This window comes from Gossypium hirsutum, chromosome D12, assembly GCF_007990345.1.
Source record: "Gossypium hirsutum isolate 1008001.06 chromosome D12, Gossypium_hirsutum_v2.1, whole genome shotgun sequence".
Taxonomy (NCBI): domain Eukaryota; kingdom Viridiplantae; phylum Streptophyta; class Magnoliopsida; order Malvales; family Malvaceae; genus Gossypium; species Gossypium hirsutum.
The window spans coordinates 61,538,702-61,552,509 of record NC_053448.1 but is presented as its reverse complement, the minus strand read 5'-3'; the positions used below and the strand labels follow the sequence as shown (position 1 = coordinate 61,552,509).

The following is a 13,808-nucleotide window of genomic DNA, read 5'->3' as shown; positions in this document are numbered from 1 at the left end:
CTTTATAAAACCTCCCACCCGAGATTTCTCCTTGCGTGCAGTTTTATACTCTTATTCTCTCTGCAAATCACTTTTCTGAAACAAAAAATGAATACCCAATCGGCCTATCCTCACCAGCATGGTGAGAAAACCTATCTCTGTTTCTATTTATAGTTATAGAAATGCATTTTAAGTTTTTAACATTCTTTAATTTCTTATCACAGGAGAAGGTGAAGATGACCACCATGAGAAAAACTCAGTTTTGAAAAAAGTGAAGGCAAAAGCAAAGAAGATAAAGGATACAATTAAAAAACATGGGCATGGGCATAACCATGATCATGGTCATGAGTACCATGAAGGTCATATCCCTGATGATCATGACCTGGACGAGGAAGACGATGAAGAAGAAGAAGAAATTGTTCAAGATCCCGAAGTTCACGGTGCACCAAGTATGTTGGCGTTCAATTCATCATCTTTCCCTGTTCCTTTTTCTTTTTTGTTTATTGACTTGTGGAATGTCTTGTCGTGTTTTTGAAAGTGTACGAGTCTGCCGCTGCTAAAATTGTTGTGTCTGGACAACCAGAAGACTTGAGCCGTCCTGGGATTACAAACGACAGGTCAAAACCCATGGTCCTGGATCCTCTAGAATCAAGGGGAATAAGCGGAAACTACGGGACAAAAGACAATGAACCACCTAGCAGCGCTGTTGATGGCTTGGAAGGCTTAGTGAGAGAACAAGCGAGGGTCGACTTTGGGAAGAGGACTGATACTGTTGGGGAACCACTAGCGCCGCAAAACACACCTATGCCGAGTTCTCAAGGCAAAGATACGACCGGTCCTACGAGGACTTTTCTTCATGGGGAAGGAGGAGGGTATTCAGGGCAGCCAAAAGTTAATTTACAAAGACCCATAGGGTTGGAGGAAGACCCTGCTGCTCCTAAGGACAATCCTGATGCTTATGTTACTACAAATTATCAGTCCAAGGTCACAGATCCAACAGGAGAAGGTTTAGTCCTTTCAAATTGTAGATCATAAGCTTTATGACAAATTGGTGTTGCTTATTTATGGTGACATTGTAACAGGTGGAGAAGCAAGAGGGATAACCCCACTTTTGCACTCAATGGATAAAATGAGTATCTATGAGGAAGACAATGGTAGAAAGGACAATTTACCTCCTGCAACTCATCCTGTTGCATCAGAATTATACCCTACAGGAAGCCATAACCAGTTCTCTCCTGGACCAAGTCCTCCATTAGACACCGGAACCGTGGACACAAAGCCTGAAGAACACCCACGTAATGTTGCTGCTGATGAGCCGGTAAACCAGAGCAGTTACACTGAGAAAATATCGTCGGCGACCTCTGTTATTGCAGATAAAGCAGTGTCAGCTAAGAACATTGTAGCTTCAAAGCTCGGGTATGGAGAAAAGGACGAGAGTAGGACTACCACGAATGGATCAAGTCCGACTACGAAAGGATCCGCTATAGATTATGGAAAGAAAATGGCTGCAACTATGGCGGATAAACTAAGTCCTGTTTACGAGAAAGTTGCAGGAGCGGGAAGCACCATGGTGTCGAAGCTACACGGTCCCGGCTCTGGGACGGCAACCGAAGTGTATCCTGATCAGGTTCAAGATCAGGACAAAGGGGTCTCAATGAAAAGCTATATCGCGGAGAAATTGAAGCCTGGTGAAGAAGACAGGGCACTATCAGAAGTCATTTCGGAGGCCTTGCAAAAGCGAAAAGAGGAACCAGAGAAGGAAACAACGGCGGCAAGAGGGAAATTGACGGAGTCGGAGGAGGTGGCAAGGCGATTGGGCACGACGGGAGAAACAAACGAAAGGGTAGGTTCAGGATCCATGAATAGTCCCACTAAGAGTGTAGTGGATAAACTTAAAGGTACTGTTGGTTCCTGGTTTGGCAAAAGTGAAGTGTCTTCCCAGGGAACTGAACAGGGACATGGTTCATCATCTGGTAATAATGGTGTTCCAAGTTCTACCGGCGAGCGACGTCTTCAAGAATCGAGCAATTGATTCAATTAAGAAATCTACAAGGAATGATATAATGGAAGATGTTTTATCTTTACGCTTTGTGTGGAGATCATGATGTAGTTTTTAAAAAATTCATTGAATGTGTGTAGCCATGGGCTTATGGCCTCTGTTTCATATGTGTACTTTTTCACAGTGTTTATATATATTCTGGTTAACAAATTTGGGTGCTCTTTACACCAAAAAATAAGTCAGGTTTTTAAGTTGGGAATTTATTGGCAATTCAATCAGAAATTGGGAGAATATTCGAGCAGTCAGTGGTGTACTTATTGCCTCACTTTATTTCACGAGAAGCAACCCTGTTTTTCTGTTTTTTCCATTCTCGCTTGCCTAAATTGGGGCTTTGAGGTTTGAGAGTTGAGACCCCATCCTTGTCTTGAATTGGATACGGCTTCTGTCGTCAACCCCGAATCTATTAATTCAAATAGACTAGTAATTAAAACATATAACCATTTGGATTTTGGGCAATTGATGCTCATTCGAGTATTAAATTATTATAAAATTTGAATTTTGATATTCAATTAAGGGTGGGCGATTGGGTGTGGTGTGATGCATTTAGCTTACTTTTTCTCTTACGCTATAGTATCGCACCGCCACCGCTGTTTTTACACTAACCACAGGTAAACACACCGTCTATTCAAATTCACTCTAAGGGCTAGTTTGGTTGGGCGGTGTGTTTACCTCCGGTGAGGTTAAAAACAGCGGTGGCGGTGAGATTAGTTACTGTAGCGGTGAGATTGGAAACAATGGTGGAGTGTGTGTTTGGATTCAAACGCAGTTGTAGCGGTGAGGTAAGAATGAAAAATGACTATTAAGGACATCATATTAGAATTGATATATAATAGAAGTTATTCATATTAGAATTGATATATAATAGAAGTTATTTAAATTATTTTACTTTTTTAAAATTATTAAATATGCAAATTTATTTAATAAAATATTATAATGTATCTTCCAATATTTTAATGAATTATATAATTAATTTAAATTCTTTATTAGATAAAATGATAATTATTTTTAATTTTTTATAGTTATAATTAAATATTTTTTATAACAATGATAAATATTATTTTCACAAATAATAACATTATACTTGGATCAAATTTTGAAGTATCTAAACGGATGATTTTTAATAAAAAAAATATAGTAACATAAGATATAACAAGTTTCATTATTACTAGAAATTAAGTTATGATACAAAATGTGTTTACAAATATTGATTCATTAAACTAGTTGCAATGGTTTCCCTTAACATTATGATTTCAAGGTCGCTTTCTCTGTTAGAAGAACTCGATTCACCTCTGTCAAACTGGCTTGAAGAGACTGGCATGTCCGGTATATTCTCAAATTCTCGAAAATCCTCATCATTTGACCAAGCATGTCTTCGAATGTAATTATGCAAAACCATTGTTGCAATAACTATTAAAATTTGCTTGTCGAATGAATAACTTGAAATATCTCTTAATATTGGCCATTTTTATTTTTAAAATACACTAGAGTCTTTGATTCAACTGGTTCAAGTTCTCTGTACATTTGGGGTTGTTCTATATCTTCACAAGAAATGTTTCCCTAATTTGTTTCACAAATCCCATAGTTTTTTATTATCATGATTTAAGTTCAAAATTAGTATGCGAATCAAGAAAAATATTGGATCTTCATGCTTCAAGTAATTCGAATAAACCGAATACAGTACATATATTTTTTTATTTTTAAAATACACTACATATATTTTTTATTTTTAAAATACAGTACATATATTTTTTATTTTTAAAATACACTAAATATATTTTTTATTTTTAAAATACACTACATATATTTTTTTATTTTTAAAATACACTACATATATTTTTTTATTTTTAAAATACACTACATATATTTCTTTATTTTTAAAATACATTACATATATTTTTTTATTTTTAAAATACACAAATACAATGCAATTTCCCCATTCCCATCTTCCCTTTTCCATCGATTCCCCTCTTCCACCGTGCCCTCCTCCCATTTCCCATTCCCATTTCCCCTCTTCCATCAATTCCCCTTCTCCCATTTCCCATTCCCATTTACGGTTGCTTCTTCAAATTGAGGCAGTAGGATTGTTTCTGGTTTTGCTTTGGATCAGGTGTCTTAGCAAGCACCATGTTGTGGAGTGGGAATCGGGTAAAGAAGGTTGCACAATGCATGTGTTTCCTGATCAACTTTGGCCTCATACCAAGGTTCGTTTTTTTTTTCTTGTTTTGTTTCTGAAGGTGGCAGCAAACTCAAAATGCTCATCAGCTATGTTGACGATTTCCCTACTGGGTTTTTCAATTTCTTTCCTTTGTTTATAAACATCAATGGTTATGTATTTACTGTTGTTGATTGGATTAAAATATAGGGTGTTTTCTCAATTATGTCTAACATAACATGTATAAAATATCAATGTTCGTTCATATACTGCTTCTATAAATGTGTGTGTTTATATACATACGCCTGAGTATTTTGCATCAGCCAAGCCAAGTATGGGTATTATTGTCTTCCCAATGTCTACTGCCCCAGCTGGAGCTTTTACCACCAGTCAGCTTAAGGCTGTCCAGTGCGGTAGAAGCTCCTCACTGTGCTGGAAGCAAAATGTTCCAAAGGCTGTCCAGTCCAATCCCAGTGCAGTCCAATTGAAAATAAAGGGGAAATTTATCAACGCACTGTAGTGCATTAGAATCCAAAGGGACCCTAAGTCAATGACTCATTAGCATAGTGCAAAGACAGTGGATTACCTGCTATTAATAGATATATGTAAATTGTTTTCTTTTTCAAAGATATATGTATATTATGTATTTAGCCTCAATCTGTATATATATATTATCATACTTTATTTAAATAAGCTCTTAAAATAACTCTTTTATGTTATTCATTTTAATATTAAAGTAAAATTATTTTAAAATTTAAGTTCTTATCTCAACAATAAAATATTTTAAGGTGATTACTTTTAAAAAAATTTTAAAATTATTTTTTTACTTTTGAAAAGTCATGAGCCTAAGGCTTTTTTAGATAAATTCTAGTAATTTAAGGGTCTTTTTTATATATTACCCAATAAACTAGTAGCAGATTGGTCATTATCTAACACCCTAAACCTTAATATCACTATAAAAATTAATAAAAGAAATATTTTAGGAACCGGGCCAAACCAAAATTTCAAAACCCCATGTCGGATCCGGCCACTCGGCCCATGGGAAATGTTTACTTTGCAAAAACGGCAGCAATAATAAACGGCGTCGTTTCCTAGAAAACCCTGATTGAGATTGCACTCCTCGATTACACTCCCTCACATGTCGTATCTCCTTGTTCCTCACTTCGCCTCTTCAACTCTCTTTTCACCACCAAAATCTCCAAAAACCCTGGGTGCCCAATAAACTCCGACCACCTCAAAAAAGGTTACAAACCCTCTGTCAACAAGTTTAAATCCCAGGTAAGTCCCCCCTTCCAGTCTCTATTCATCGTCAAACTGATTCCAACTATTCATAAAGAAACTGTAGCTATTCAATGAATATATCTTATCCCGATAAACTGCTGTCATGCAATCGGGTGTTTTCAGCTTAATGGGTATTTACCAACTCGAGATTACAGCGTTTCACAAGCTTTCCGTGTTTGGGTATCCCAATCTGATTCTGGGTTTTTTGTGTTTTGTAAAGATTCAGAGATAATGGGAGTGACCCAGTGCTTAGTCGTTGCACAAAATGAACTCTTTAGCTCTGTTCGGTGTAAGGAATGTTTTTAAATCATGTTATATTATCGTTTTATCGAGGAAATTTTGTAGTGGTAGTTTTGATAGTGGTAAACTTGATAGTGATTTTTATTGTTCGGATGAACCCTTGAAGAGAATGTGGAAGGGTCCCAGTTTAGACTCTGTTTTTGATGAAATTCATGATGATTGTGATGGGGACGGGAACTGGAACAGGAACAGCTCTAAGTCCCAATTTACAACTAGAAAAGGGTTTTTTGAGACTGGGAGAGACGATGCTAGGACGATTCTTGAAGTTTTAGAAAAAGATGGACCGGGATTTGATGTGAAAGCTGCTATTAGTAAAATGCAGGTGAGGGTCTCGGGGTTCCTTGTGAGAGAAGTTCTTTTGGGAGTTTTGAAGAACACAAAGTATACGAATAAGACCAGGTGTGCAAAACTTGGATACAAGTTTTTCGTGTGGGCTGGTCAGCAGGAAAATTATAGGCATACCGTGGATTCGTATCATTTGATAATGAAGATATTTGCAGAGTGTGAGGAATACAAGGCAATGTGGAGATTAGTAGATGAGATGGTAGAGAATGGTTTCCCTACAACAGCAAGGACATTTAACATTTTGATATGTGCTTGTGGAGAGACCGGCTTAGCTAAGAAAGTTGTGGAGAGGTTCATTAAGTCAAAGACATTCAATTATAGGCCATTTAAGCATTCATACAATGCTATTTTGCATACATTACTTGCCATTAATCAATACAAGCTAATTGAGTGGGTGTACCAGCAGATGTTAGCCGAGGGTTTTTCCCCCGATATTCTAACTTACAATATTATTATGTATGCAAAATACAGATTGGGGAAGTTAGATCAATTCCACAGGTTACTTGATGAAATGAGTAGATCCGGATTTTCCCCTGATTTTCATACATATAACATCCTTCTGCATGTTCTTGGCAAAGGAGATAAACCACTTGCAGCACTTAATCTATTGAATCACATGAAAGAGGTGGGATTAAACCCAGGTGTTCTTCATTTCACGACATTGATTGATGGCCTGAGTCGTGCTGGAAACTTGGATGCTTGCAAGTATTTTTTTGATGAAATGATAAAGAATGGATGCATGCCTGATGTCGTCTGCTATACTGTAATCATTACGGGATTCATTGCCGCTGGGGAGCTAGAGAAAGCTCAGGAAATGTTTGATGATATGATTACCAAGGGACAGCTTCCGAATGTGTTTACATACAATTCGATGATTCGTGGTTATTGTATGGCTGGAAAGTTCGAAGAGGCATGTGCTATACTTAAGGAAATGGAGGCTAGAGGATGTAACCCAAATTTTGTCGTGTACAGTACCCTAGTGAGTCATTTACGGAGTGCTGGAAAGCTTTCTGAAGCTCGTGAAGTAATAAGAAACATGGTGGAGAAAGGACAGTATGTTCATCTACTCCCAAAGATCAGGAGATATAGAAGATGCTAAGCAGTAGATTGTACAATATAATGATTGTTTATTGTAACCTAATTGCCAGTATACTCATTGGTTCAGCTATGTCAGCGCCACGTACCTCCTGCCTGTAATAGATGTCAAGGGAGTAGAAAGAACAAAGTATGCGCATTCTTCTTTCCCTCCTCATTTTTTTGGCATTCAATTTGTATAGCATTCTTTGTTCCCTTTTATCTTATTGTTCTTTAGTTTTATTTTTCTAAGTTGAAACTAATAACCTAATCCTGGGAGTAGGCATGGTGAACGATAATGCTAAACAGAGTCCTTTTACGTTTTAGGATCATGCACTTGCAGTAGCTTAGATAGACTTGGAGGAATGTTAAAAACTGATCCCTATACGTCAGCATGAGGTATATATGGCACCCACGTGGAATTGTCTAGCTATTTTGTTAGTTATCCTAGTTTTTAGCATTAGAAATGGATGAAATTTTGAACAAAAAGGACCACTTTGCTTTTTGATATGAAGTATAAGGATTTATTTGCCCATTTTTTAGTAAAAGGGGCAAAATGCAATCCGACTTCTAGTACAAGGGCTTCCATGGTACTTTTACCTGGTGGTTGACTTTTCAGGGAGAATGCAACTCAGTTATTGTATTTCCTTGACATGCAGGTATCAAACATTCCGTGCATCACTGAAGTATTTTTGCCTATGATTCCATCTCAGACAGACAAAGGAGGTAGCCTGTCCGGTATGTCATTTCATTCCATAACCTTTCTGGCTTCTCCCGGTTTACAAGGCTGCCACTCCTCGGGTGACTTCCATCAAGTAATCCAACGTTACAAAGGTGAAAAATCTTAAATGAGCCGACAAAGAAGAAAGAATGGCATTTCCTGTTAGTGTTCCAATAATTGTTATTTCTAGGCTTATGTGGAACATGCCTTTATTTCCTGGTTTTCATCACCATCAAATCATTTGAGTTGTAGAACAACGCCTGAATAAAGGTTTCATTCTTTTAGCATTAGGTATTGTAACAAGGAAGGAGAAACATGTAGCTAGGTTGAACAGTTAACTGCCTTCTTCTATATTTTGTTTCACATTTCATGATATTATATACAAGCACTAACAGTTTTTGGCAATTCCTTAAAGTTTGTTGCTTTATCTTCCTGTACTCACGTTGACCTAGAGAAGACAATCGAAGTACCTACTCGTAGTTGACTTCCGGGGACTTTGTAAGTTTATTTAAAAAAAAAAAAACCTGTTCAAAGTTTCAAGGAATAGTCTCTTATAGTCTTGGTCTCTTATAGTGTTGATGCTTAAAATGTGTAGCTAGGTTTGGATTTTCAATGTGGCAACTTCTCCCTCAGCATTGTTGCTTTTGGAACATGATACGTTACGGAACATATTAAAGCCGGATCCGGCTTTGGTCGAGTAATTGAATCACAATGTTGTGTTTGGAAACCAGGGTTATTACTGTCCCTATAATACCAGAACATATCATGCACAGGCATAAAATGATACAAAGCTGAGCAGTTAGACAGTTTTATTATGTCTTTTAGCGTCGAAAACATGAAATCTCCATACTGCCATAATACCCTAAACATGGATTTCGTTCAACTGTGATGATATGATATTTTGAAGTCATGCATGTCATCTGATTTTTTAAATGTTATAGTTTTATAGTATTTTTTATAATTTTATATAAAGGTTTTAAAAGTTTAATGTGACAATGTGGAACTTTGAGATAGTCTAATGTTATCACACCATAAATTGAATATTATATTCTCATCAAATTTACGTCAACATTAAATGTGAAAATTCTAAACATTTTTTTATTTTAATACTAAAATATGAGGCTTTCATAAGTAAAAATAATAAATTAGGGGTTTATTTAATTACAAAAATAATTAAGAATTTATTTAATTATAAAAATAATATAATGATTTGTTTAAATAAAGTATAAAAGTTTTTTTAGTATATTAACGAGGCTTTCGTTTTTATGAATTAAGGCCATATGGGGCGGAAGAATGATGCGATTTTACTCATCATACTTTGTAAGACTAAAGTGTTGCCGTATTTAGACTATGACGCTCCATTTATTCCTCGATTGAAGTAACACTTCAACTATTTGGAAAGGAAACTCGTGACGTTAATCCAACGCTTTGTTTATCGTTTTCCTTTTTGGGAAATCAATTTTTTACATAATTTTTTATTATTATAAACATCTAAATCTTAATTAATTTTTTAAATAAATGCTAAAGTTCATTAAATTATCACTTAATTTTAAAAAATTATAAAATAATTATTGAACTGTTTAAAAGTTTTTATTTAAATTATCGAACTGTTAAAATCATTAATGTATAGTCAACTTCGTTCATTTCACTTGCAACAATCGAAAGATATTCTTTCCTTTCTTTTCAATAGTTTCTTTTCAATAAGAAATTTTAAATGTCACGAATTAGTAAACTAAAATCGAAACAACTTTCATCTTTGATATCCGACACTAATCATCGAATTGACTTAAATCTAATATATGTTCTTTTACTCTTTGATGGATATTGATCCACTGTACCTATTATTTAATCATCATTTGAAGGTTGCTAGCTGAATTTTAAAAAAAAATTGAACAGCCTAATGACTTGAATAATTTACTTTAATATAGTTCAACGACTTAAATCAATTCATTGATTATTTTATAACTTTTTAAAATTGAACAATCAAAATATAAACTTATTAATAGTTTAATGACTTTAATTAAAATTTATCCTAATTTTTTAAAAAAATTTATTTCTACTAAGCGTAGCATAGGCTTCAATTTGTTGAAAAAGGACAAATCCAATAAATCTTGTCCTAACCCAAATTGAAACATAGAAGCTAAATCTTTTTTACATTATTTATCTAACAATCAAACCCTCTGATTATAATCTAAACCAAAAACCCCTTTCACATTGCTAATTGCCCATTCATTGTTTTTCAGACAATCACTAAAAAAAACCTTATTTCCACCAAAAAAAAAACAGAGCATACACTGTAACACTACAAGCAGAGATTTGTTTAGAAACCTTGAAGATTGTTTGGGTTTTTTTTTTAATTTATTTCTTTTCTTCCTTCTTTTCTTCTTTCTTTTCCTCTTTCTTCTCTTCCTTCTTCTCTTCTTTCTTCTCCTCTTTCTTTTCCTCTTTCTTTTCTTCCTTTTTTTCTTCCTTCTTTTCTTCTTTAGCAGGTCCTATAGATATTATATCCACTTTTGCCACTTTCTTCAGTTTCTTCACCACCGCCACTGCATCCATTTGTCCTATCACCGTCAGCTTCTGATCCTTTAGATCCGCAGCGATTGAATCAACCCCTGTTGTCATCCATAGTTTTCACATAAACAAGCTTTCCAGGAATTTTTTTTTATAATTTTGTGAAATTTCTCTGATTTTTTAATTGTATCTAAAAAAGGGTAAGTAGAGATCCAGAAAGCTTTTATAATATTAACCCCAAGATCTGAATTTTTTATAAGGATTTGAGGTTCAAAAAAAAGGAAATTATTAATATTGCACGCAAACTGTTTGGTGAAATACCGAAGATATCTGCAGCAGCTTCTATGGATTTTTGCTTGGTCTTTTCGTCGGTCATGGTTAGAACTTTCAATACCACTTTCTGCTAAACACGGTGAACAAGGTGACTACGTTAGATGTAGGGGATGAAAATGAAAATGAAAATAACATCAATTTGAATATAAATGGGATTTTTAGTAGAATCATGAAGAACAAACGAAGAAAAAACACCTGAGCCATTTTTGGTGTGGGAAATAATGTGAAATTGAGAGAGTAGGAAAGTAAATGATGTTCCGAGGACCAGTTTTGGCCTTTATAAAGAGTGAAAATTGTAATGTGATTTACAATGCAGTCCTTTTTTGTGTATGGCTACGCTGGACTGGTGGCTGCAGTTCATCGTAGGTATCACGATGGATAAATTAGACCGATTTCACTAAATTATTATTAGGAAGTTTATATTTTAATAGTTTAATTTAAAAAACTTATAAATTAGTCATTGAATTATTTCAAAGTTTTTATTTAAATTACTGTGTTGTTAAGTTTTTTTCTTAAAATTCGACTAATGAGCTATAAGTGACGATTTGACAATTGGTATTGTGGATCAATACTTATCGATGAGTAAAATAACATACATTAGTTCTAAGCTAATTTGACAGTCAGTGTCGGAGATTAGATAATAGAGTTGTTTAAATTTTGGTTCATAAATTTGTGACATTCAAAGTTGTGTCATAAGAATAACTAAAGCTCTGTTTATTTCAACATAAAAGCTTTTACGAATAATATTTTCAGCCTTTTTCCGATATTTTTTTCATGTAAAATAGGATGGTCAATGTAAAATTATCCCCTTATTCCTATAAAATGTCTTACCAATTTTTTTTCCGTAAGACATTTTCCAAATTGACAAGGCTTGTTCATTGTAACACCCCCATACTCAACTCAAATATCAGTTCAAAGCACTGGGATGTTACATTCCCTATTACATTCTTCACTTATCAAATATTTTCTAATAAACTTTCATAACTTTTCAATTTAGTCCATTTTTGTCATAAGAGTTCAATATTCACTAATTATCAATATTCTTTCTTGTTACACTTTAATCACATAATTTATTTCAATATCTTGTTTCACATATCAAATTTCTACGCCTTTCACTTGTTATTATTTCATCCACATATTTTCTCAAGTTTAACAAATTAGTCATTGTCATCATAAAAATTCCATATCTTTCCACAATTTCACTTTTACAATACTTTATACATATTTTACCATCTCATAACACATTCATTAAACTTTTATCATAATTTCCTTATTCACATATTAAATTGTTCCACACTTAAACTTTTGTACATTTTTCAATTTAATCCCTATTTCCATGTAATTTATTTTTCACCATATAAGCACTTTAATCAAATAATTCATTATAATATCTTATTTCACATTACAGATTTTCATACATATCACTTTTCTTGTTTCAATTATAAATTTCACAAAATTTACATTTAATCCTTAATATCATGAAGATTCCTTATTTACTATAATTTCACCTTAATATCACTTCGTAATAAATTTACTACTTATCATTGTTAAGATAGTTACCACCATCAGTCCAAAACCCATTTGGGTTTGGGCCAATGCTGGCCAAAACCCACGAGGTCGCAAATTGAGCTCGTATTATGGGATCGCAAACTGAGCTCGCTCATTGAGCCTCCTCCCCTGCGATGTTATACGTGCATGAGAACGCATAACACGTGTTCAATCTAGAATAGGGTACGTGCCTACATGCATGGAGCTTACTTAGTTTGTCATCTCAATGAACAATAACCATATTATATAAATAGACAAACATCACCGAGAAAAGGGGATAGACAGAAAAAAAAATTATGTTTGTTTCATTGAAAACAACTTTTATGAAATATTTTTAGGAAATTTGACAAACAGAAAATATTTTACACTGATTCATTCAAATACAAAAAATATCAACTTTTCCAAAAAAGTAAGTCATTTTCCAGAAGCTATTTTCAGTTAAACAAACGGAGCCTAATTGGAGAATAGAAAAGAGAGTTTTCAACAAAGAAGGCATACAACAATAATTTTAACAGTCTAGTGACTTAAATGAAAATTTTTGAATAATTCAGTGACCATTTTATAACTTTTAAAAAATATGCAATTCAATACAAATGATCCTTTAATAAATTTTAAAAAATGATTAAATCAAAATAAAGCAGATAATACGGTATCATTATTTATTAAAGGGTAAACTATTAAAATAGTCAATTTTGTTTACCTCATGTTATATTTTAATTACTTATGTTTGAAATATTACGTTTTAGTCACTTATGTTAAGATGTTGTAATATTTTAGTCACTGAGCCGTTAATTGTCGTTAACGGTGCAATAGTAAGCTGATGTGTCACGTTAAATCATTATTTTAAACAAAAATTTTAAGTTAAATTATACAATTAGTCCCTACATTAAAAAGTGACTATTTTTGTACCTTTTATTAAAAAAGAGTATTCAAATATTAAAAATCATAAATGGTTTTTTATTTTATTTTAAAGATTGAGCTATAAACCAAAAAAGGGCCAAACAAAAATAAAGTACGTTAGAGGGTGGCACTGCAAGTTTCTAAAATTTCGTCCTCCTTTTTCTTAACAAGTCATTTTCAAATATTTTTGTGAAATACAACTTGAGAAGGGGAGGCCTTTTTTTGTAATTTTACCAAGATTCTCCCATTCAAAAAGTGAGTAATATAGGCCTTTGCTGACCGACAAATTAATTGAAGTTAGGATGATTTTTTTGAATATCTCCACTTTGCCAGGTCAGCCCTATACTTTCCATGCAAATCAATACCCACCATTTTCTTTTTCCTCTTAATCACTTTTTAAGGGTCAAATTTGAATTATGAATTTTTGAAAGTGTCAAAATGTAATTTTAATACCGTATTAATTTTAATAGATTAAATTATAGATTTTTTGTTTTTAGAGAAAGTATAATTGAATTTTTAATTAAAAAAATAGAAATACAATTTTACAATTAAATTAACTTAAACTTTTACAAATATCTAAGAGACTGAAGGAACAAATTTTTCAT

The 13,808-nt window shown here is 33.6% G+C and overlaps 3 protein-coding genes across 4 annotated transcripts; 2 read left to right on the top strand and 1 right to left on the bottom strand.

The window, feature by feature from the left end:
- The first annotated feature begins 17 nt into the window (after nt 1-17).
- LOC107943476 (low-temperature-induced 65 kDa protein) lies at nt 18-2,188 on the top strand. Its single transcript, XM_016877224.2, has 4 exons — nt 18-121; nt 204-428; nt 518-985; nt 1,062-2,188. Exons 1-4 carry the CDS (start codon nt 88-90, stop codon nt 2,009-2,011), a joined length of 1,677 nt encoding a protein of 558 aa, XP_016732713.2. The 5' UTR covers nt 18-87; the 3' UTR covers nt 2,012-2,188.
- A 3,068-nt stretch (nt 2,189-5,256) lies between these two features.
- LOC107943475 (pentatricopeptide repeat-containing protein At3g60050) lies at nt 5,257-8,316 on the top strand. Its single transcript, XM_041107687.1, has 3 exons — nt 5,257-5,468; nt 5,692-7,341; nt 7,850-8,316. The coding sequence occupies exon 2, from the start codon at nt 5,737-5,739 to the stop codon at nt 7,213-7,215; it is 1,479 nt and encodes a 492-aa protein (XP_040963621.1). The 5' UTR covers nt 5,257-5,468; nt 5,692-5,736; the 3' UTR covers nt 7,216-7,341; nt 7,850-8,316.
- A 1,782-nt stretch (nt 8,317-10,098) lies between these two features.
- LOC121224402 (heavy metal-associated isoprenylated plant protein 39) lies at nt 10,099-11,135 on the bottom strand. Of its 2 annotated transcripts, none has more exons than XM_041107686.1 (3): nt 10,951-11,135; nt 10,744-10,822; nt 10,099-10,523 (listed from the first exon to the last, which is right to left on the bottom strand). In XM_041107686.1, exons 1-3 carry the CDS (start codon nt 10,957-10,959, stop codon nt 10,270-10,272), a joined length of 342 nt encoding a protein of 113 aa, XP_040963620.1. In that variant the 5' UTR covers nt 10,960-11,135; the 3' UTR covers nt 10,099-10,269. The 2 variants fall into 2 exon arrangements, with proteins under 2 accessions (XP_040963620.1, XP_040963619.1); XM_041107685.1 differs by having other exon boundaries at nt 10,744-10,825; nt 10,951-11,079.
- Nucleotides 11,136-13,808: the final 2,673 nt, after the last annotated feature.

Coding starts and splice junctions, on each gene's coding strand:
- LOC107943476 (XM_016877224.2), top strand. CDS start 88: ATGAATACCCAATCGGCCTATCCTCACCAGCATG. Junction 429..517: donor CGAAGTTCACGGTGCACCAA/GTATGTTGGCGT, acceptor TGTTTTTGAAAG/TGTACGAGTCTGCCGCTGCT. Junction 986..1,061: donor CACAGATCCAACAGGAGAAG/GTTTAGTCCTTT, acceptor ACATTGTAACAG/GTGGAGAAGCAAGAGGGATA.
- LOC107943475 (XM_041107687.1), top strand. CDS start 5,737: ATGAACTCTTTAGCTCTGTTCGGTGTAAGGAATGTTTTTAAATCATGT.
- LOC121224402 (XM_041107685.1), bottom strand. Junction 10,524..10,743: donor AGCTGCTGCAGATATCTTCG/GTATTTCACCAA, acceptor GGATGACAACAG/GGGTTGATTCAATCGCTGCG.